Source organism: Toxotes jaculatrix, chromosome 5, assembly GCF_017976425.1.
Source record: "Toxotes jaculatrix isolate fToxJac2 chromosome 5, fToxJac2.pri, whole genome shotgun sequence".
NCBI lineage: Eukaryota > Metazoa > Chordata > Actinopteri > Toxotidae > Toxotes > Toxotes jaculatrix.
In genome coordinates, this window is record NC_054398.1 from 24,468,908 (window position 1) to 24,493,242 (window position 24,335).

Genomic DNA, 24,335 nt, shown 5'->3' on the forward strand with positions numbered 1-24,335 from the left:
TGTAATGACCTACTTGACTGGTTTAAACAGATTTCAAGGCTAGTGATATGTTTTATTTGGTAATGCTGTTACAGGTACGCTGTTTCTGAATCATTTATTTAAGGTTTCCTGGAAAGACCCATGTAGTTTGCTTCTAATTACATGAAAGAAATAATGAAATGAAAGATGAAAGTTAGTTGAATTAGTTGTGTTGAGTTTAACGTTGACTTCAGTGGGGAAGAAAACTCTGGTGTGGCCCTTTAACAGTGTCCTGGACAGACAAACTCTCTCTGGTCCACTTTGAAATGGAGGCAGCAGAAATCATATGACTGCCCAGTGATGTCTGGCACAAACAGCTGCAGAGTACTCCCACTGAAAACCAGGGGCTGCAGATAATGTGGTGCTGGGGAGAAGGTGATAATGATTTTTAAATGATTTGCGTATTTGTCCACGTTCAGAAAACAGCCAAACTCAGAGGACATTTCACTTCAGGCCAGCGTGTTTGCTGAGTTCTGCTCTGATCAAACCCTGAGGGTCCTCCACAGTCTTTTCAATGACATACACCAACTCATCTGCCTACAGTGGGTTTCTGGAACAAAGCATTTGGCTCAGCCTCTTGTCTGCTAATCAATGTGAAGAGACCACTCAACATAATTGATATAGGATGTGATGATGGTTTTTTTTTTTTGCTATGCTTGAGCACACACACATACGCAAAGCTGGAGCACACAGCTAAGTGGAGACAAAAGAGGAGGGCATTGTTGTGGAGAATAAGTTTGCATTTGCATATGAATAGCAGCGAATGCAAAATTCCTCCCACTTGTTATTGTTTGAAGTGAAGCGGTACATGTGTTCCCTCTTAAATGAAACCATAATGAACAGTGTGGTGCTCACTGGCATCATTTGAGATGCATCGCCACTGCACGACATTCAGACATACAGATGCTAATTTACTATTTCTGAGTAAATCCATTGTAAATATTTGAGCCACACATATCATACACATGATAACATCAGTGACACTACTGTGTTTTATTCACAGTAGGATAATTGAGTTTTCTACTTGTACTAGCTCGTAAATATTTTATGTATGTTTCATTTAAAGCACCATTATGATGAGAAAAAGAGAAGGAACATGCTGTAAATAAAAAGCCTCATTTGTAAGCGACAGTTGCGCGCCGAAGAGCAAAACATCAGAGCACTGGGACCTGAATGAAAATGTCCTACAATAAGTAACACTAAGCTTTTCAACTGAGAGAGAGCAAAACTCCCAGCGGCTTGTTTGACTCATCTGAGCGAGTCAAACATAACTGAGCAGTGATGGACGTGGCTCCTGCCTCACCGGGTTTCCTCCACTCTTCCATGAATTATGGATGAAATATTTAGTCTTCAAAAACGGTCATTTGGAAAACACCTTTTAACACACACAACCAAGTGCTGCGTCTTTGACTCCACATTACAGTGGTGTAAAGGCCTCAGTGTGGCTCACATTTAGTGCTGGTCTCATATAGTCTCACAGTGTTTCTTGTTTTCATGCACATTTTCAATTTTTGCATGAGGCGGGAACTTAAGGTTTTAACACTTAAATAATGATATAAATGAAGCATGAGACTTAAATGTCTGCTGAAGAGACGAAACATTGCAGCAGATGAAAACATCAGATCTGTTGTCTGATTAATGAAACAAACATAAATGTTGACATGACGTTTTCATTCGTCTGAGGTTTGACTCGTGCTCTTTTAATTGCATCATCTTGTTGCATCATCTTCTTCTGCAATGTTTTAATGGCGCCCGGCTGGAGAATTAGCACCACCATCTGTTTTTCCTTATGGAAATGCATAAATCTATTTTATTTTTGTTTACATTTTCTCTCAAGCTCTTTTTTTTTTTTTTAATTTTTCACACAATTTATTTCCATCAATATGTGTGTACAACTGAATGCAACACCATGAATGCCTTTGAAGTCAGACTCTCTAAGTGTGCAGTGCTGTACTTATAGTCCTCTCTACGATGGCAGGCTTCCCCCTACCTTTGAGTGTGGCTGTTCCGAACATGTATAAACAATTTTGCCCTTAGAGATGAGACAACACATTGAAGAAACGATTTTGTTTTAAGAATACTGAGATCTTAAAATCCCACGCGTACTGGGGAGTACACATACACAGTCAATGAACTTCAATGAAGTATAAGCCTGGAAAAATGTGAAAAAGGCGTCTCCCCAAGAATCTAGTCTATATCAAATGAATCCTGGTGCAAAATGTCAGCTAGGTGGACACATCTAACTTTCGTGCATAATGAAAATAATCAAAAGTTGCAACCTTGCAGTCATTTTTTAAATAAAAGTTCATTTTAAATCAAATTTGGTGTTTAAGATCTGGAAATATGTGATGTGATGTCTGGAAACTGGGCCACTTTGCTAAGCCTCGTGCCATTGCAATCCAGGTCAGTATAAACAGAAGGATGAACGGATGGAAGGTCTGGAAATTTTTAAGCTAAAACTGTGAAGGGAAGCAAGTGGAAAAAAAACATACACAGCAGGAGGCAGCTGAAAAAGATTTCCCTCTACCACTTTGGTTATTACGCTTGGCAGCATCAGGGCCAGCAGTGTTTGTGGTAAACCGCAGCTTTTTGGGAAATGTTTGCATGTGTGGATCACATCTCTAACCAAACGGACAGCCTGGCTGCAGCTTCTCACGAGGCTCACTTGTTCTGATTCTCAAAAGCCAGTGCATCCAAAGTTCAAGTACCTTTGCTTTGACATTGTGACTGCTGAGACGTAAAGAAACATTAAACAATTTATGGCACCACACTGCTCCCCTCCTCCACACACACACACACACACACACACACGCACACACACACACACCTCCCCTCCTCCACATTATGAGCCAATGTCACCTCTCCTATTCAGAGCAGGCGATCCAAACTGATGCTGTAATGAGCTGCTGTTTGTTTGGCTACAGGCTGTCTCAGATGAGACATGATGCTGTCACTTGGATTTCATGGCAGCGGCCCCAGTGGCACTGAATCACCATCTGAGTCTCTCACCGTCCCACATTTGATCAAAGGCAAGTTCTCCACCAATTTCAGTGTTTTCTCTGGTGTAAAATTTCATTATCCGAGGTTTATTTCTTCGTTTTATTACTGCAGTTAAACCTTTATTTATCCAGACAAGTTCAGAACATGTTCTTATTTACAACAATGACTTGGAAAGTTAACTACTGGGGGGCGTGTTACACATTATTCATTTGCCAATACTCACTGCAATGATTTTGTGCATTGGTTGCTTTACTGCAAGCAGCTGGGGGGCAAAGTGCCATGCTCAAAGGCACATAAATCATAGCTTTTGACACTCAACCAAACTGACTGGAGCTGTACAGTGGCCTGAGATTATGATGTTCAATTAGGAAAAACACTTTTCTAACATATAGCAACCTGCCTCCTTTTTTGAACTTGATGCAAACAGGTTTTTATTCATATCAGTATTTCAACATTTCTACATAAATATTCGAGCCAAAAGCTGAACTGTGACGAAGTCTAATGTTTTAGATTTCCACTCCATGGTTACACTCAGCTGTTCAAATGCTTTCTTACATCAACAATGCTGATTATTTGTATTCAGTAATTGAGAATATTTGTCTCTCAAGTGCAACTTCATTCCTGAGCCTGTTCACTGAGAACAGAGAATTTAGAAGTTCAAAGGTCAACTTACACCGTTTGTGAAGTTTCAAAAGTGTGTTCTTTTATCAACGTTTTCTGACTGGTTTAGGTCAGGGCATGATAACTGGGTACTGACAGGATCTCCTCAGGGCTACCAGAATACCAGAGGTGCCCCGTACAACGTGTTGTCCGACTATGTTGGAAATCAAAAGTGTTTATACTTGATTCGATTGCAAAGCCAAACATCACAGAGATGGTGAAAATGTGTCAGCGTTTAAAAACATGAAAAATGAAAGAAATAGTTGAATCAAGAATGAAAAAAGAGAGCTAGAGGGAGGAGTTCCACCATCACACAGATGATCACTCATGGAGGGAAAAGGGTCTGGGCTGTGGGGGCAGGGGTTGCCGAAGGTATTCCACTGCCCAACAAGCACTTCTGATGGACTATAGTGGCCTTTTAAGAAGCTTTTAAAAATAAGACTTGCTGAGAAACTTGTCTGCTGCAGGTAAATATGTCCACAAAAGGTTGTGAGGAACATTAATCATCTACTGCAAAAAACATGAAAACTGAATAATAAGGGACATTTATGTCACATATCCCTAAAACCAGGGTGCTGAAGTGATCCAGACAGGTGAGCACAGCCACAGCTGGTCCTCCAGGTGAAAGCCTACATCGTAAATATTCCTCATTATACTGTATGTATGTGATCAAGCGACCAAACAGCACATTCCAGATGTTCTAACAGGAAGGCAGCTGATATACTGCCATACCCTGAAACACTACTAAAGTGGTGGTATTTCAGTGGAAGGACATGTCACTCCTGCTCTGCCGTAGCGGCTCGGTGTCCTTGAAAACATGACTGTGCAATGAAGCAACAAAGTGCTTTATTAAATGTCCCCTAATAGATCTGGTCTGAGGTGGAATTCATGTCTCCAGTAAGAGGGATAATGTTTGGCTGCAACTCAAGTGGGAGGGTCCACTGGGTATCTATCACTGGAGGTGACTGGGTGTCAAATAAAAAAGCAGTGCTGGGTAATTTCACAGGATGAAAGTCAATACAGTCAATCCAGGCAATCATCTGAGGCACGCCTCTCGCCTTTCCTCGAGCTACTCACCGGTACAGTATTTACAACAGTCCTGGGCCAAACGGTCTTAACCTGCCCCAGAGGGGAAAGAGACTGGATTTGGCACACGTACAGTAAGACTGCAGTGTGATTAACAATAAATAAATAAAAATCTCAGTCAATTCAAATTAGCAGTGTGAATGTCTAAATCTACTCTTGTGTAGGAACACTAATGTTCTAATGATCTTTTGCAAAGATATTTATTTTAAAATGATGTTAATAAAGAAATATAAATCCATTTTTAAATTTTAGACTTAAATTACATGCAACATTACCAGCAACGGGCACATTTCGAAGAGCTGCTGCATGCTGATTCATTTTGTCCCGATCAATTAATCTATTAATTGCCGCAGCAACAGATTTACACTGTGACTTATTTTCTGCTGTTAGAGACACGGTGAAAAGTACTATTTATACCTTTGACTTATGTAAATGAGAAGTAGTTACACTGCATGTTTTTCACATTTCAGTGACGTGATGTCTGAGAAGTTAAAATTCTACTCTTATCTCTGGAAAACGACCAGTGTTGGTTTGTGTCTCACCCTAACAGATGTCAGAGGTAAGAAGCCTGGACTTATTTTCATGTTTCCAATTCTGAGAGGGTAAAACAGGAAGGAAAAAGAGCTGCAAACCAGCCTTTGATTTATATTCAAATGAGAAGTATACAGGGGAAATTGGATTTCTTCTTTCATTTCAGAAAAAGAATTTTCTGGTGGCAGATTGTATTGTATCATCTTGTGGCGTTAATATCCCGCTCTGAGCGTCACGAGCTATTCTTCATTACAAAGACTCCAAGGAACTTTTACACGTCCTCGCCACAGAATGCAATGACAATTTCCATTTCTGTTCCAATGTTCAAACAATACCCCCAAGGCCATTTAAGACATTTCTCACCCGTTTTAATTTACACATGAAAGGCGATAACATATCAAAGGAGTTCTGCTTTAAATTCAAAAGAAAACTTTTCTCTGCCTTATGTCCCTTATGTCAACGAACCGGGCTAATTCTGTACCTCAAAGCAAGCCATGCAGTGGGTGATCCTTCTGTAGGTGTAATTGAGTTCAGCGTGTTTATACACCGATGGAAAATTCAACAACATACACAGACGGTTTAATCAGACTACACTGGCTCATGGGAAACTACAATTACGGCCTCACGGTTGTATGCCTTCGCCAACCAGTCGAGTTGTGGCGTACATTTATATGAACCTGGATGGATCCATGTCTGTCCAGGCTCACATAATATCTGTAATAAAGACTTTGAAGTAACTTATTAAAAGGTATCAGCTGTATTTTTTATTTGCGGTAAAGGGCTATATAAAGAAAACTGATTTGATTTGACTTTGTTAAGCTTTGTTGTTCTTGTTCTGCTGTCTGTCTGCTTTGTTAGTGCATATGTTCTGTCAGATTCCTCGTGTGCGTCACATGCTTGGCCACTAAAGCTGATTCTAACAGAACACAGTGCTGTAGCCAAGACAGTAGACAAAGCTTTATATGCTTTAATAGCTTATATAGATTTAAATATGGATGTTGCTGTAAAGAAGCTACAAATCCTCAAGCCTAAGCGAACGTTTAAGCCAAATTTGAAGAAATTCCCTCCAGGCGTTCCTCGAGATATCTTACTCATGGGAATGGGACGGATGGACGGACAACCCGAATACATACAGTACTGCCTCTGGCTGCAACTGTCTCCGAAGAGGAGTAACTCACAATTAGCAGCCAGCAAAAAGCCTGAATGTCTAAATCTGATTTTGTCTTTGGGGTGAGTAGGTACATGTTGTAAACCCAAAGGCTTCTCTGACGTTATAAACCCAAGTACAAACACAAGAAACAGGGATTCACATGAGTCTGATTAGATATCGCACCCTACACTGCTCTGAGGACTGGCCAAGGCTGCCGTAAGTTTTGTTCATTTCAAATTTTTATTGCGTGTTTTTAACAACTTTTCACCAAGTACACAAACGAACAGAGCATCAGGGAAAATCATGGAACAATTATAGTAACTATAACTTATGCTGCGTTTTAAAACATAAAACAGAAAAACCCAATGGCAAATATGAAAATGATCACATTAACTTTATGCATTTGTGTAACAACTAATGATGTAATTTGGGTCTGCAACTATCGATTATTTTCGTAATCAATTAATCTGTTGATGAAAAAAAGTTGTGGAGAAGCAACCTCCACAACTTCCCCGAGCCCAGAGTGGAAATATTTGGCATTTTTGCATTAAAAATGATTAAAAAGGTTAATTGACTTTGAAAACAGATGCATATTAATTGTCTTTCGATTAACTAATCAATTAATCGACTAATCGCTGCAGATATCAACCAAAGATTTGTTGCTGTACACGAAGCTGTGTGGGATTTCGTGTTTGAGCTGGTCAGGGTTGGAAGTTACCAGGAAAAAAAAACATTTAGATGAAAAAAAAAATTCTACGAAATTTGGCAACCACTGTCTTTCGTAGTAGAGTGTGGCAGATGTGAATATAATTATACGCTCAGATGAATCAGGACTTTCTGAACCGAGAGCAGAACTAATGGAAATGAAAACAGGTTATGAGACAGTTTAATATCTTTGATTCCTCTGACAGTGGTTGAGCAGAAACAGCAGACACACAGGTTCTGAGTTATGCACTGAAATAACTCAGAATATGAGACACGAAGCCTCAAACTCAGACTGTGTTGAGTTACCTCTGGCACCACCTAGAGGACATCCACGAGCCCATACTGAAACATTACAGCAACAGTAACACCACTTTTGTCCTTCTTAGTGTCTTGGTTTTTTATTGTCACAAAAACAAACAAATCAGTGATTAAGCAGTTAAAGAGCTAACTCACTGAAAAGGGAAAAGAAAACATTTTTTTCCACTTGTCATTAGTAGCATTTAGCTTTGATTTTATTTTCTAAGACATCTGCCTCTGAGATTTCTGCTTCCATTCACTACAAAGTAGGTAAATTAAATTTTGCTTGCTGTGCTCACAGCTTCAAAAACTGAACAAGTTCATTTTCTACATTGTCTATGTGTATTAATGGTGTGTTTTGTGGATTATTGTGCGTAACATGGACATTTCTTTTCAGAAAGATGCTGCTGTTGATTTTTTTTTTTTGATGGGAAGTTTTTTATGCTGTAAGCACCAGAAACAAAATTCCACTTACAACCATTGTAATGTGGTGGCAGCAGAAGACAGATATTTCTAGACTTGGGCCAATAAAACCAAAACCACCTGTGTGGACAAAGACCAGTAGGCTAAGTGAGAAAATATGTTTTTTGTTGTTGTTGTTGTTTTTTGGGGGGTGTTGGGTTGTGTGTTTGATGTTTAAGCTTCTAGAGCTTTACGTCTGAAACATAAATATTCAACAGATGAAGTAGCAAAGTTAACTTGACCACTTTCCTCAAACAGACGCACTGTTTCTAAAGTTCCACTTATTATCTCACAGATCTGAGGACTTGTGAATCTTTGGTATGTGTGACGTTTGGTGATCACTGTGAAAAGCTGACAAACACACAAAGTTAATGCTTATATTTGGTACAATGATTTAAAACCGTGGTTTGGACGGAGATCTGTGACGAGTCGATAACGTCTTTAAATGTTACGTGCTCCACTCTGCTTCCTTTTTCTGTGCCAGTCTGCTGAACTGAAGCGCCAGTTTTTTTTACCTGTTGTTTTTTTTTCCTTTCTTCACTGTTTTGCAAAAACAAGGCTTGATACAACTGCTCAAGCAAAAGTATCCAAATAAATTAAAGTCAACTTCAAAACTGAAGTTCACGAGTTCATAAGAATATTGAGAACACTGTCCAAGAAGAGGTTTCTCATTTTACTTCAAATATGCAGCACATCCATGTTCTTTGTATAATCCAAAACAAATAGTCCTTCTTCATGTTGGTCGTGAGTCTCTTCGTCATAATATCCCAAAAGTGATAAACTGATTTAGTTCAGAAAATTAAAAGCAGGCAATGTACACACGAGCAGCTCTTGGAAAGGATCCTCAAACAGTGAACGAGGCAAAGACGTAGGAGCCAGACGAATACCAGGATCGCAAACAACAAACACTTGTCATGTGAAGTGCACGATCGAAAATCAATCCACTGCAAGTCCTCAAGTGGCTCTGATGTTTTGACAGGTGTACATAAATCTCGAAAGCAGCACGAAACATTCTGAGATGCTTTTTGTTGCTCACACGCGTATCTGAGTCACTAAAACCTGCAACACATCTGCAGGACAAGTTTTTAGAGCATATGGAGTTCATTCTGTCTCGTTCCAATGTGTTTGTTCCTCCTCTGCCTTTGGATTAGCAAGCAAAGCCTGTGCCTGGAAACTTTCCAGTTTCATTCCGTGCAGGGAAGGGACAAATAATAATCTCCAGGACCTCCACTTGTATAGTTAAGTTCACAACCACTCCAGCACAGCTGCCCAGTGGCCAGTAGCAGGAGGGTTTGTGAGAGGTTAACTCAGGTGTGAATGGGTGTTTGTTGTTTAGAAGTGCTGGAGTAAGCAGGATATTGTTTTTTAAGAGAGTGTTCAGCAAAATGTCCTGCATTAAGTAAAAGAATAAAAAGAAGTGGTTATGGTTGAGTAGAGCAGTCTCACACATTCACACCTGAGCTCCTCCTGTACAATGAAAACAAAAAACTTTAATGCATTACGACTTCTTCCACTCATGTAAAGAATTAGTATTCCTACAACTGAACAGACCTGCACTTCCTTGGACAGAGGACTGGAGGCAGCTGTGTTGGATTTCAGGAGGCTACTTCGTGGCAGACTCCCCGTCAGGCCTCATGCTGAAGGGCTCCAGGCGCTCGCTCTCAGGCAACATGTTGTTAAGGCGCTCCATCAGCGGCACCGTCTGGTCGATTCCCATCTGGATGCGTCTCAGGATCATGGACATCTCGTTGACTTTCTGGATCTGCTCGGCGTACTTGGCATAGCGTTTCTGGCGCTCCTGCATTATGCTGAACAAGGTCTCCACTGACAAGTCCATCTGGAAAGAAAAAGACGGAACAGAGACAGAAAGACAGTCTTTGACTTTTGATGACACTTTGAATCATCTCAAAGCAAAACAGAGGAAATACAAATCGAATAAATATGTAAAGGTTTAACACAGCGTTTCCTAAATGCAGCCTTTATCAAATAATCACAAAATAAATGACTTAATACTATATGAGGCCCTGCACATCTGTCAGCTTGAAAAATTACCATTACAGCTTCCCTGAATCACTGTGATGTCTTCAAATTACTGTCTTGTTTTGTCTAGCAACAGTCCAAAACCTTGATACTTTACAACCATTAATTAGTTATCCAAGCCGTCGTCGATTTCCTGTATCTGCAGACACCCCTGGCAACAAAAACGTGCTCATGCTAGTTAATATTCTTGCTTTTGGAGTGAACAATGAGACATCCTGTATACTAAATGTCCCGTGCTATTCTATGGTATTTTTTACCTCTTTGATCCTCTTGACCAGGGCGTTCTGGTCAAAGGCCACGGCCTCAGCACACTGGTGTAGATGGTCCTGGTACCGGACACAGAGCTGCAGAAACTGAGCAGGATCCAACCTTTCCAGACACACACTGCTGGGTGAAGTCTGGCCACTCAACACTCCTGTGGGGAGAGGAGAGCAAAGGACTTACATGGACATGCTGGAACAGAGTAACACTTGACAAGAGCATAACACTTGGTAATTATTGTAATTATCCATGCACAGGATCTGACAGAACTACCCTTCCTGCTATTTCAAGAGTGCGCCTACACAGGAAACTTGGCTCATTATCTACCTTCTAACACAGTGCTAATGGGTTACAGTGACAATTAGTTTCCCCTACACAGAATTTGAAAATGAATCAGTGGGGGCTGGTTGAAAATAAGATGAGATTGTCAGCATCCTCATGTGAAAACTGAAATTGTAGAAGTCAGATAAAAGACCTGCACACTGCGCTCATAGCTCCACCTAAATTTTAAATGATATTATCAGAGAAACCTTTTAGTCTAGTAGTAAATCTTTCTGTTGTCAAGACTTCCCAGAGAGATTTTATTCATTTAGAGCTATCAGTACAGTGTGCAGATCTTTTGTCTGCCTCCTGCTTTAGGTTCATGTTTTTTAATCTAGCATCTCTTTAAATGTTTCAGGCATGTGCGCTCTACATTCAGTGTTGACTCTTTGTCTAAACCTATAAATGGTAATCTGCACAGTACCCGAAATTAGTGTGGGCAGTGTAATACCTTAAAGTACACAATCCCCGAACAACAAGCTGTCTGAAAGATGACACTAAAATCCGTGTCAGTAACTCAAACTGTACCTTTCAAAAGGGGCTGAAAAGTGGGTATTTCTTGAAGCTTTATGACATCTGGGTCGTTGTGGATATTTCGCATTGACTGGGTCCCCTGGGCCACAACCACAATGTCATCCATCTTTGCCTTCTGCTTTGCTGGAGAGGGCACCACTGCAAATTAACAGGTACAAATGATTTCACATCACTTCCCCCTGTTACGATCAAATCACTGACTGGTAAACAAAAACTGGTAATATCACAATGTAAAACTATCTCATTACAAATGAAAACACTATATCAACACCTCCAGAAGTAAAGTCACAAGTATTAGTCAATTAATCAATTAGATGATCAACAGTAAAACAATCAGCAAGTACTCTGATAAACAATCGTTTTAACTGTGTTGTGTCCTTTTATTAAGAAGAACCATGAACCTCTTTACCTCCGGACAGTCTTACCTGATGAGCTGTAGTCGGAGTGTTTGTGCTCCGCTTCTCCGCTCTGCTCGGCTCCCATCCTGCTAACGCCTGGCTAGCAAACTAGCGGTTAGCTATCTTCGACTCTTCCAGAAACCGCAGCCAAAAGACCCCGAACACGATGACACACCGTCTGCAAAATTTTCACAAGACCCCCCAAAACAGTCGCACCAGCGACGAGGCAACCATGTCGACAGGAGGGGAACTGAAAGTCACGGTTGTTGGTTGCTATACGATTTCAACCGTTAGCTCAGTCAGCTAGCTGTTATAGGTACCAGCTGTTCCCGCTGCGCTTCACTACGTAACAAGCTACCGGGCGTTTATTTGAAGCCAAATGAGTCCTAATCCCGACGGTGAGTGATATCCATGTAGTTTAAAGAATGAAATATACTAACGTTGCATGACACAACAGAAATGACTGACTTAAGTTCACGACGAGACAACGCTTCCGTAAATACTGATCACGGGGTCTGCCTTTTGATTACATCCAGCCCGCTACAGTAGCGCCCCCTGCTGCTGCTGCGGAGGTCTAACATCAACAAGGACCCTTTGTGATTGAATGCAGTTAACATGGATTTGTTTACATTAGTATCACGTTTTCGTCTGTACCTCCAAGCTGTATATAACTATAATTCTTAGTGACGGACACTTTGTCCATTGTGAGTCGATAAGCTCCCTAATCAGCCTGAAGTTATGATCAATGCCTTTGTAAATCAAATCAAATCAAATCAAATCAAATCAAAACAATTACTTTTAAAGACCTGCAGACACCCTCCTGTAAATCTGTTTTTCCCCATTTCTGTTGTATTTTTTTGTAAATAACAGATGCTACTACTACTGGTATTGACACCCCAACTATAAAATGGACATACTGTCTTTCAAAATATTAAACTTTCTAGTATAATTGTGCCCCTTTGTGGCCTCCAGAAAATAATACAATCAAAAAAGCACTCACAGCATTTGCAAATCTGTATATTTAATGAACAGAACACAAATCGCACTGAAAAGCATAACAAATACAAAACAATGCAAGTAAAAAAATGCTAAAAGAGGCTACTTATATACCAACATTTATCACCTTAGAATAACATGGAACATCCCTGAGGATAAACAAGAACCACTGCCATTAAAGTCTGTTGTATTTGCAACATAACTGTTTCTTTTATATATATATATATATATATATATATTTTTTTTTTTTTTTTTTTTTGAGTAGCACCACTGTATTTAAGACTGTGTTTGTGGGTTTATTCTTCCCCTACTGCCCCTCAGTCTTGTTATTGACCAAATTTGGCTGAATTTACATGTGGGTTGATTTACTCACACAACTTGCTCATAAAGGTGCTCAGATATCCAATCAAACACTAAATGCCTTGAGGCTTAAATGGTTAGCTCAGGAAACAGTTTCACTGAATTACAAAAACAATGAACTAAAATCAGAACAGTAAAACAGACTAAAGTAGAACATCGAAGTCACTGTGTTGTGTTCTACTCTGCCTTTACATCTAGCTGAAAAGCTGAAAGCATTTGAGAACTGATATGATCAATGAAACTAAAGGCAAGAGAAACTCAAATGAGGGCTTCATGCAGGTGACTTCAGGCTAGATGGATCCTGTCTTTTGTCCACTCTGTCCTCCTTGTTGGTCGGTTTCCCATTGTCCTCTTCAACCAGAGGGTAGGGTCGCAGGTCCAGGGTCAGAATGCGGCTGAACATGCATTCACCAAACTGTGAGGAAGAGATAAACAACGTACTGCATTGTCATGTCATAAAGAAGCTCAGATTTCCTCTACAACTTCCAACACGTTAGAAAAGTTTGTTACATCTGAGTAGACTCCCTGCAAAGCGTCTGCCTTGGAGAAAAACTCCTCCTTCAGGGAGATGACAATGATCTGCATGTTCTCTCTGGACTCCTCCCTGATGAAACTGGTCACCTGGATGGAAACGAAACACCCACACAATATATACACAAATACAGTCCACGAAAAACACTGGATAATCTAAATCCAACATCTACTGCTCTGTTTTGGTCTCTACCAACTCCTGAGGGAAACATCTGGCTCTTACCTTGCTGATGTTGGTGTTGTCCAAGGCTGCATCCACTTCATCCAAGACGAAGAAAGGAGCAGGACGGAAGCTGAGAGATATGACGCAAACACCAGTGTGCAAACAGCACAGACAGTTAAACCAGTAACATGGATTAAATGTCAAAGCAACAGCTGTGGCAGATCGCTGATGCAACAAATATTAGATAACCTGGGACAAGTACTTCAGAGGGAGTGAAGTATCACTCAAAAGAGGCAAAAAAGGCTTTAATTTAACAAAGAACATTAGTTTCAGTACAAAAGAAAAAGAAAGTAGCAGCAGTGATGGATGGGATTCAGGGGAGATGTCAAGTGTATCTTTAGAGGACAGTTTTTCATGTAAAGATGATGTGAAAGAGAAGAAAATCAAAAGATTCTCCAAATTACAAAGACTTTGCTTTAATCCTCCATTCATCTGTTTAAAAACTCATGGTCATTACCAGCTGAGTGCCCCCAGCTAACTTGTTTTATTTCCCCAAGAAGAAATTGAAGTCACGGTGTATCAACAGCTGTACAGTAATTTGTTTTGAACTTCTGATGGGTGCCACCTAGTTTGTCATTAAAGATGAGTTTTTATGTTTATTCTTCTTTATATCTGGCGCTATTATAGATGTGCTATTTTATCTCATTCCTTTCTTTCATTTTCTGTAATTTTACAGTTTCATCTATTATAATCTGTTGTACTGTAATCTGATGTAATCTAGTCCTTCTGGGGTTTTACTGAGCTTCCAGGATTACCTGTGGATGGCGAACACCAGGGCCAGAGCAGCGATGGCCTTTTCTCCACCAGACAGATTGTCCATGGACATGAAGCGTTTCCCCGGTGCCACGCAGTTGTAGTTGATACCTCCGAGGTACGGCTCATCTGCATTGTCTGCACTCAGAATGGCCTGGACCACACACAGCCATCTATTTTACTTTCTTTTATTGAAACCTGTCATTTGAGGTGTGTTGCTTTCATTTCTAAGAAAACGTTTGTGCTGTGTTCATCAAGTTAAAGACTACCTGTTTCACAGTCAGGCCAAAGTATGAAAAACTATCAAAGAAAACCAGCGGGGATGATGAGATCTAGACTTGCTTACCAAGTGCATGCAGTTACAGCTATTTCTTAACATTTTTGTCAGTACTTTCCAGCAGTATATAAAATAACTCCATATAAATTAATTAACCATTAAACCCAGCCATTAAACAAAGTTTAAGTTATTCAAGTATAGCCTCATCAAACATACGTTAACAGTGCTTTTTACAAACATGACTGTGGGGGAGGGAAGTAAAATACACATAAATGCAATACAGAGAAACTTGTGTGTGTGTGTGTATTTCTGTGATGTGATGTTTTTGTTGCTTCACCTGAGCACTGTTGTTCCTGCAAATTCTTTTATAGATCTGATCGATCACGACAGACACATGCTCAAAGCACTGGCTGAAGAGGTGGAAGCGCTGGGCTTTGACTTTCTCGAACTCGTGACTGCACTTCCTGGCTACTCTGGTGCTGGCATCAAAGGCTGAGTGAGGGGGAGGAAACAAAGGTTAAACCCCAGCTCAAGTATAATTATAACATAAAGCAACAGGCAGAAATCTCATGTGGGAATAAAAACTTAAAAGGCGGTTTTGATTGGCAGAGATTATAGTAACTGTACTCCACCTAGCAAGTGTTTTATTTTGAAATTAAACACCTGATAGATGAAACATTAAATACCTTCTGTCACTCCCTGCAATTTGTCTTTCACCTTCCTCATCTTTTCCAGAGCTTTCAGATTGGGGGTAGTGGTGCGATGTAGCACTCCTTCTATGGAAGACACTGACTCCTTCAGCCTCTCTAGGTAAGCCTCCACATCCTCCTCTGCATGCAGTCTCTGTACACACACACACACACACACACACATATTCAATGCACGCATGTGCTGTACAAATGTTTTTGGTTCATGCTGGTCATATGAATAAACAGCACTAAGAGAAAATCAGCTCGATGCCTCACCCTGAGCTCGGCCTCCACTTCAGAATAATCAATGACTAGCTGTGCCTCTCTCTCATACACGTCCATGGTGACTAAGGTGCTTTCAGACTCTGCGTCCAGCTTCACAAATCACAAGAATCAGTCAGTCTGGGGTTGGACTGATCACTCAGAAGAGACAAAGAACAGTCAGTAATAAAAAAACAGACTTCTGCACTTGTCTTTGTTCTACCTGCACCTCACTGATTTCATCCAGGCTCCCTGACAGCAGAGTGATGGGCAGACCCTGGATCTTGCAGGCCTGCAGTAAGTTGTGTCTGGCCAGACGCTTCTGCTCCAAAGCTGTCTCTGCAGACATCACCTCCCGCTGAAGCTTCACCAACTCTCTGAGAAAGAACAGACAGAAAAAAGCACCCATATCAACATTTGTTCATTTATTATATTGCTCAATGGATTTTATTTGGGTCATCGTGAGCTGGGGAAGACAAGGGGATGTTGTAAAAAGCACAATATTTTGTACCAAAAAATAAAATCGTTAATATCCTCACACTTTTAACCAGTACCAGCCTGTATTAAGCCACATGCTAATATAATATTTTAGAAAGGAATTCATCACATTTCAGAAGCAAGATTGTATAAAACTGTATGTATAACTCATCATTAAAGTTGTGTTTTCACAAATATTACAGAAGAAAACAAACTTTCAAATGCTCCAGAAAACATTAATATCCTTGATTAAGTAGCTCTGTTGAGTTATTCTAATATACCTGTCAATCAATTCAGCAGTGACAGCAGGTTCTACTGTTTTGATTTTTACCTTTTGCAGTAGTTGCCACATTAATAGTAACAGCAGTAGCAGCAGCAGCACAATAACAGTGGCAACAAACAGCACCAGTAATATTAGAGGCAGTGTTACTTGTTGGTCTCGTGAAAGCTCTGGGTTTTCTGGTCCAGCTCAGCTTTGGCAGCAGCCACTTGGCTCTTCTTAGACAGCAGCTGGTTCTTCAGCTCCAGCAGTTTGTTCTGAGATTCCTCTACTGCCACCAGCAGCTTCTCCTCATCCTGCAGGGAAACAGGAAGCGCACAACGGCCGAAGGTTTAATTTCAGCCAGTGTGTCCACCAGCAGCCCAAGTGTCACCTAAACCCTAAATTAATCATTTTTATCTTGGAAACTAAACTTCTGTCATTCTGCATAGTATTTTACTCATCACCAAATTACAAGAGGCAGTCTAATGGCAGTAAAGTGCTGCTTATCAGCATTAACAGTGAATGGAAAGCCTGAGATGATTACCTTCTTCTGCTCTGCCATGGTTCTCTCCTCCCTGCTGAATGCCTCCTCCATTTTAAGGATCTTCTTCTGCTGCTGCTCCAGTTGGCCTTGTTCATACTCAAGCTGTGCATTCAGGCGAGTAAACTGACTCTCAAACTCCAGCCTGAAGGGAGAGATGTGTTGTGCATCAAGGAAGGTGTTTATGTTAGAAAAGACAAGAGAACCTGCAGACATACAGTACAAATACTGTGACAGTACAATACAAGCCAGTAAGCATAACCAGAAAACATGGTGTTGCATTTGTTTATTATAGAAATGTATTTAGAATTTCAATAAAACACAATAAAATGAAGATTCCTGTAGAAATTAAAACAACAAAAGAAAACGAAGGATGAAATTTACTGCATTACACACAGTCAGCGACTAGAGTTCTTTTATGATTTTATTAAAAGGGACCATTCAAGTATTTTCTATCATTTTCATACCAATTGTCTGGAACATCACACGACTGGAAAGTCATGCAACTTTTTGTTAAAACCAAATCTTTACCACTGAGCTGCCTGACATAAAATATTCATCATTGAAATGGCTGGTAGAGTTTAGTGCCTGACACAGAAAACACTGATGTGTGGTTGTCGTACCGTTTCTTGTCAGTCTCTGCCTGCTGTTTCAGGTGCTCCTGCTCATACTGACGGATGGTGTCCACACCGATCTCAGCACAGAAGTCAGAAAACACCAAGTCCTCTATCTGAAAACACAGATCATGTACACTATAACCAACCACAGGCCACTAGAACAGGATCCCAGTGAAACACTCTATTTCACAGTTGAAAAATCACATTTTGTTTTTTGCATTTAATTTGCCACAGAGGCTAAACAGAGGCCAATGACCCCCGGAAACTATGCCAGCTCATAACAATGTAATGAGGCATTATATAATTATCAGGTTTTATTGAAATCAATTATTTAATTTTGGGGCTTTTTCTTTTTTCATCTTAATGACATGAAATGTATAGAAAATGCAAAAATAAACTGCCTAAACTGCCTAAGTCAACATGCAGTAACAGCTTCTGAAAGCTCTGCAGACAGACGCACCTTGTCGATCTGCCCTCTGATGTTCTTCATCTCTGCATCCTTTGCCTCCACACTTTCCCGTTGCATCTGGATCTGAGAGTCCAGGTTTGCTAATTCACTCTCCATACGAGAAATCTCCTGAAAACCGCAGCAAGACTGTGAATTTAAATCTGCTCCAGTGTCATCATGATATATCCTTATGCTTTGTTAAGTGTTAGCAGCATTAATCGTAAAAGTGACTGTGATACACCTGGGGCTCTGGGTTACACATACAGTTTTTAATTTTTTTTTTTTTAAGAATTACTTTGATCATACCGCTTGGCATGTGAGGATGGTTTTTTTCCGAACATTTTCCAGTTCAGTTTTGGAGTATTTGAGGCGGGTCTGAGCACCCTGAGCCTGAGCAACGATCTGTTTCAGGTCTGACTCCTTCCGCTTCAGCCTCATCAGATCCTGTCAGAAAAAACACAGAAGGGAAAAACGAGGTAATCCTAAAAACACAGTGGTAAACTGTGTTACTTTGATAAAACATATGTTTGTTAAAACAAAGGAAATCAACAAAATGAACTGAAGACTTCTGGTTACTGCTGTTTCGATCACATGTTGACTCACACGCAGCTCAGCTGTCAGCTGGTCCTTGCGTTCCCTCAGCCGTGTCATGTCCTTCTCGTCCCAGCAGCGAGCTCTGCTCCGCAGATTACTGGAGCCTCCAGAGATCACACCTGACTTTGCAAACAGTGTCCCATCCAGCGATATAGTCTACAGAAAACACTTCAGATTAAAATATCTGCTGCCAGAAAAGACCAACATGTTACTGAGAAAGTTATTACTTAAAGGTTCTAGGTCGTAATATTAGAAAGGCCTGTTTTGCCTATAGTGGTTCCTCTTCTAGATGACAGTCTCACTTACAGTTTAGATTTTTACCCCTAACAGGAACAGTTATACATACATTACAGCTGAGTATAACTGATGCAAGACTGAGCTAAAATAAAATGTGTACCGCAGGTCGAGCTCACCTTAATGCGCTCCTTCCCATCAAAGGCCACGCTCCGAGCTTCTTTCATTGTTTCACACACCAAAGTATTTCCACAGACAAACTGCACCACTCTTCTCAGCTGGGCGGCGCCTGTGGCAGCGTTAACCTGGACAACATCCACCGCCATCTTGGCACCAGGCACTTCCCTCAGTCGCTCATTCAGAGGACTCACCTGGGCACGTGGCAGTGATGGTTATCAACTTATTTTAGGTTCTGTATGTAAGTGCACTACTCTGACTGAGAAAGAAACCAAAAAATTCAGCCCAGATTTAACAGCATTTCCTTGAGGTTTTCCATTTGTAACCACTCAAAAAACATCAGGACTTGCTGTGGAAAACTACTTCAACTTACATCCAGGTAGTCGATGGGCAGGAAGGTTTCAGGTTCAGCTCGCTCCTCCTTAATGAAACAGATACAATCGCGGGCCACTTTCTCTGTGGCCACCACGATAGAATTCATGTGACGGCCAAACAACTTGGTGACAGCCAGCTGGTACTTCTTATGGATGGGACTGCACAGGTCAGACAGCTGACCATACTGGGAAAGGAAATGGCACAAACTTCAGAATAATTTCCACAGATTAAATGAAGAAATGGATGCATGATAATGACAAACAAATGGTTGGATCACAGGGATTATCCTTCTAAAAATAGGACATTTCTCTTGAATTAAGCAGCCAGACTCAATGAGCAGCATAAAAAATAGTACTGTTATGTTCTACCAGTATATTATTTATTTATAATTGATGGATGACTTTACACTACAGCGATTTAAGCCCTTTTTTTCACTTGGAGGGATTTATTACCAGCTTTCAGAAACCTAAATTTAAAAGGAGTTGAATGATGTTATTCCTCGTCATTATGCCTGTCTGTCTCTTACCACAGATTCAGGGTAGAGTCTGCGGAGCTTCTCCAGCAGCTCTTTGCGCTGCACCTGGCGTCTGCTCTCCTGGCTGTCCAGGCGGGCGTTCCCCAGCTCCTCCAGCACCTGACCCAGCTCCCGGTTCACCTCCTCACTGCGCTGTCGGCCCCGCTGCAGCTCTGCACTCAGGTTCTCCTCCTGCTGGCGGTACTCTTCAAGGGACGACCTGAGACACACACAGTTGTCATTATAACGTATGCTCAGTTTCCTTCTGTGATTTTATATCCTGCTGTCAAAGTATTTAAATTGTCACAGATAAATCCCCATTGGGGTTAAATCTCCCTGACAATCAGAGAGACTGACAGGCGTTTTACAAGCTGACATCACACTGTACAGTGCATGTGGTGATAAAGTATATCTACAACATACTTGCAGGTCTTGGTGTACTCTTCCAGCTTCTCTGCTCTACATGTCAAATGTTCCAGGTGAGTCTGGCTGTTCTTGATGCCAACCTACAGCAGATGATGTGGTATGATTAAGGATGTATTAATCACAGATTCAGTAGTGTGAAGCAGTGTGATGCATGTATCTTTCAGCAGCTGTTCACTCTGTGTATATTCACTTGAAAAGATGTGTAGAGTCAGCAGAAATGTGTGTCTGACAGTACCTCCACCTCCTTCTTTCTGCGCTGGTCGAAAGCCAACTTTTCGTAGTCCGCTTTCACCTCCCAGTGCAGTTTCTCTGCCTGCTGGCTGAGAACAGCCCCCTGCTTTCGGGCCAGCTCCTTCAGCTCCTTGTATCGCTCTAACTGTAGCAGAAATACACACAAAAACATGATTAAGAGGCTGTGACAATCTCACTTTTTTGCTTATTTGTCTAGACACACACTGACCTGATCCTCTTCCAGCTCAATGTCCCTCCCACGGGTGGCCCTCTGTTGCTGGACCTGAGTCTCGTAGTTCCTCCAGGTCTTCTCCAGTTCAGTGATCTCCTGCCGACCCTCTGCCAGCTCCTGCTTTTTAATGCCCAACAGCTTCTGACTCTTCTGCAGGCCGCGACGGACCTCCTCAGCCTTCTTCATGTGATGGGAGGTGTTTACCTTTGCTTTAATGTACTGGGACCGAGACTGGGACAGGATGTCCTCCTGAGCACTGGGTGACAGTCACAGGAGGATTGGGTTAATTCTACTCAAAGGCAGATTTGCTGGCACAGACATCTAGGTATTAAAGTTTAATGCCAGTTCGATTACAGATAAATATCCCTCTCCTTTTACTGCTCCATTAGCTATACTTCAGAATACTTTTATATTATAGTGATTTACTTGCTGACAGTTTATTCCCAGATATAAAAAGAAAATACAGCTTTAGTTACAGAGAACTGCCCCTAAATATAAAACTCACAAAAAAAAAAAAAAGTGTCACGTTTTTAACACTGTTAAAAAAAACACTCCCACGCACACAAACGCACCGGATCGCCTTCTCAATGTGCTGCTGCTCTCTGACGAGACGTCCATGTTCCTTCTTGTGGCTTTTGACCGTCTGCTCCCAGTTCACCACTTCAGTGTTTTTTGTTGCTGCAGCCTGCTGTTTCTCCCTCAAGTTGTCGTTGAGAGAGTTGATGCCCTTCTCGTTATGGTAGAGCTCAGTCAGGCTCAGCTGGACACGGTTTTTCTGCAGGTGATCCACCAGTCCTTGGTATCTCTGGGCCTGGAAAAGACAGAGGTGGGGGGCTGGTTGATCGATGGACTTTCCGAGAGCATTCTTTATTAAAAATGAGTGAGGTGATTAATCTACTCTCACAAACAGCTTGTGATTAATGTTCTGTTCACTGACTAATCAATTAGGCGACAAATTGCTTCAGCTCTAATATTAGTTTAGTTTATTAAGCTTCGGGGAAAACAAGCACTGGCATCATATGACACAGCAAATGCCTCCTATTTAATAAGTGAGGCGACTGTTTGAACTGCAATCTACTGTATTAACTACCCTGGTAACAAGATGATTCAGGATCTGGATCAGATCACATCACATGCTCGCAGCAGTTAATCACAGCAGCGCATCGCAACATCAGAAGAAATTAAAACCGTGCATTCTCTCAAAAATAGGTGCTAATGTGTGAGAACACATACACATTTTACAGAAAAGAATCTGCACTAAGGAGAACTTAGTTTGAAGAAACATTCTTCTTTGGTGTTACCTTACCTCTGTTTTTTCCTGCGACACGTGCTTCCTCTCAACGGTGGCAGATTTCTTCTTGTTGAAGTGAAACTGCGTGTCCTCTCTTGCCTTCAGCAGGGCCTCTTTCTTTTTATCGTACTCTGCAGCGTACTCTCTCGACTGGCTGATGTACTCGAACATCTTGGTCCTCTCCTTTGGGTCCTTCAAAGCTATGGACTCCACTGTCCCCTGGTGAGGAGCATAATGATTAACAGACTTGTTTCAAAAGGCATCATCACTACCAGTCATAGCCTGTTGTGCATGTTATAGTTGCTGACAAATGTATATAGCTTATTATCTGCTTACAACTATACTATAGTGTGTTAAAACATTTATTAAATGTTTATATACTGCTTATAATTGCTAAATAGGAAGACCTAAAGTGCTGACAAAAAAAAAATTAAGTAGAGCTGATCTTAATTATGTCTCACATAAGTAAATGTTCTACATGCTGTTCCAGGATATTTTCATGTTTAACTCGACTAATTTCAAGACAGGTCTCTTATAAGTAAATATAGAAACAGTGATACACATTTCAGTAGATTTTACCTGGAACACCAGACAGTTTCGAGCTTTGGTCACAATACCAATCTTTTCAAGCTCTTCCACGTATTTGGCTAAAGTAAAATGCACTCCATTGATGCAATATTCAGAGGAGTCGCCTGAAAAATAAAAATGAATGGCAGTCATCTCATCTGAACTCTCATTTGAGAGGCTGCAGTCACTGTTGTATTTTTGATTGAAAAATGACTGACACAATTAATTGATTAAAAAAAAAAAAGCTCCCAATAATTTTTCAGTCAATTAATAATTTGCTTCAGATGTAATATTTACATTGTGATATTACTGCTTTTACTTCAGTGAAGTATCTTAATATGAGTACTTTTTCCATTACTGATGATGATTTTAGTAATTTCAGAAGACACTGCATAACTTTAACTCCATTAACTTAACTTTAGCTCCCCATCTCCTCTTTGAAAATACATTAGACTGTCCTGCTCAGCAGTTAACTAACCTACAATAAGATCAACAAACATATTTCAAATCAGCAAATTAAACTAACCGGTGATGGTCCGACAGAAGACGGTCTCCTGGTCGTTGTCGTCGCAGTACCGTATGGCGACGCGGGCAGTGTCGGACACCGGCCGCCCGATGTGGGCTCCGTGAACCAGGTCTCTGAGGTGCTTCACCCGTAGGGAGGCAGCCCGCTCCCCCATGGCGAAGCTCAGGGCGTCCATCACATTGGACTTTCCTAGTTTGACATAGTTTTACACAGTTAAGGGGAAAATTAAAGGAAACTTAAATATAATACTCTCTTTGACCAGGTTTAGCTCAAAACCAACTACATCTATACTTGTCATATCTGGACTAGATCAAAGGAGAAGCTACACACAGCTACAAACATATTTTCACTTCTATAAAACATTTATTCTATTTAAAAAATTTTTTGGTCTAAAATTGAATCGAATTGGAGGCTAAAAAAAGCTTTTGCCACCTATATTTAACTTTAGGATCAAGAAAAAGATTTATATTAACTACTGTAGAAAAAAAATTGTCTTCGGAATTTTATTCAGTCGTTTACACGGAATTAAAGTAGCAAAAAACAGGTAAATACTAAAATTCATTAACCTTGTCCAATAACGGGCGTTGTCTATTAGCATTAGCAGCTAGCGTTAGCTCGCTAGAGAGCTGGAAAAGTTGGTGGTAAAAAAAATCACTTACCGGAGCCATTTGTGCCAATTATACAATTAAATCTCATAAAAGGACCGATAACTTGCTTCCCCCGCCAGGACTTGAAGTTTTCGACATCAATTTGTTTCAGGTAACCCATTTTAACTTCTCCTTTAGCTAAACCGAGCCAAGCAGCTACTTCCTGAGTCAGAGGCAAAGTCCTTGAAAGTAGGCAGGTCCCGACCAAAAGCAAGGCGGGAAACAGATTTTACTCCAGTTTAAAGCACAAAATACATTTCACTTACATTTCCCTCCATAAAAAAAACAGAGGAATTTTATCCTTCCTCTAATTCTGTTCCTGTTTTACACACATAAACTGAAAATGCAATTTGTAAAGTGGTTGTAAACGGTGTCTGTGAGCCATGTCCTGAAAAGATATGTAACATTTATTTTAATTTTTTCATTATAAAGCTTTGAATTTAAAGTTTTTGCCTGAAATGTAGAAATTTTGCAGTATCAAGCAATAACTTTAAACTTGAAATGTTACCAGTTTACTGCAGTGTTCACAAACATTAATGATGCAAATAAACCTCCTGTTATTATTTAACTCAAATCCCAGTATTAAAACCAGCCAGTTTGTTTTAGAGTGATAGTAGAAAGAC

The 24,335-nt window shown here is 40.6% G+C and overlaps 2 protein-coding genes across 3 annotated transcripts; both read right to left on the minus strand.

Annotated features, from left to right (window-relative positions):
• Positions 1-7,790: 7,790 nt before the first annotated feature.
• Positions 7,791-11,960, minus strand: borcs5 (BLOC-1 related complex subunit 5). Of its 2 annotated transcripts, XR_005894105.1 has the most exons (5): positions 11,491-11,960; positions 11,060-11,203; positions 10,207-10,364; positions 9,461-9,746; positions 7,791-9,299 (listed from the first exon to the last, which is right to left on the minus strand). XR_005894105.1 is itself a non-coding variant. In XM_041038794.1 (4 exons), the coding sequence occupies exons 1-4, from the start codon at positions 11,546-11,548 to the stop codon at positions 9,513-9,515; spliced, it is 594 nt and encodes a 197-aa protein (XP_040894728.1). In that variant the 5' UTR covers positions 11,549-11,960; the 3' UTR covers positions 7,791-9,512. The 2 variants fall into 2 exon arrangements, 1 of the variants encoding a protein (XP_040894728.1); XM_041038794.1 differs by having other exon boundaries at positions 7,791-9,746.
• Positions 11,961-13,090: 1,130 nt separating this feature from the next.
• On the minus strand, positions 13,091-23,833 carry smc1b (structural maintenance of chromosomes 1B). Its single transcript, XM_041038603.1, has 25 exons — positions 23,725-23,833; positions 23,066-23,254; positions 22,552-22,664; positions 21,988-22,191; positions 21,254-21,492; positions 20,679-20,937; positions 20,454-20,594; positions 20,216-20,298; positions 19,805-20,012; positions 19,277-19,462; positions 18,906-19,097; positions 18,502-18,648; positions 18,205-18,342; positions 17,911-18,027; positions 17,457-17,563; positions 16,837-16,978; positions 16,461-16,606; positions 15,777-15,930; positions 15,569-15,667; positions 15,290-15,446; positions 14,941-15,095; positions 14,329-14,480; positions 13,574-13,643; positions 13,330-13,440; positions 13,091-13,234 (listed from the first exon to the last, which is right to left on the minus strand). Exons 1-25 carry the CDS (start codon positions 23,831-23,833, stop codon positions 13,091-13,093), a joined length of 3,762 nt encoding a protein of 1,253 aa, XP_040894537.1.
• Positions 23,834-24,335: the final 502 nt, after the last annotated feature.

What these genes read in the sequence shown, in the direction of transcription:
- smc1b (XM_041038603.1), bottom strand. Translation starts at nt 23,833, where the DNA reads ATGGGTTACCTGAAACAAATTGATGTCGAAAACTTCAAGTCCTGGCGG. An exon ending in GCAGGAACAACAGTGCTCAG is followed by an intron (nt 14,481 to 14,940) that starts GTGAAGCAACAA and finishes TGTGTGGTCCAG; the next exon opens with GCCATTCTGAGTGCAGACAA. An exon ending in CTGGTGTTCGCCATCCACAG is followed by an intron (nt 13,644 to 14,328) that starts GTAATCCTGGAA and finishes CATATCTCTCAG; the next exon opens with CTTCCGTCCTGCTCCTTTCT.
- borcs5 (XM_041038794.1), bottom strand. Translation starts at nt 11,548, where the DNA reads ATGGGAGCCGAGCAGAGCGGAGAAGCGGAGCACAAACACTCCGACTAC. An exon ending in CTCCGACTACAGCTCATCAG is followed by an intron (nt 11,204 to 11,490) that starts GTAAGACTGTCC and finishes GTTAATTTGCAG; the next exon opens with TGGTGCCCTCTCCAGCAAAG. An exon ending in TTTTCAGCCCCTTTTGAAAG is followed by an intron (nt 10,365 to 11,059) that starts GTACAGTTTGAG and finishes CTCTCCCCACAG; the next exon opens with GAGTGTTGAGTGGCCAGACT.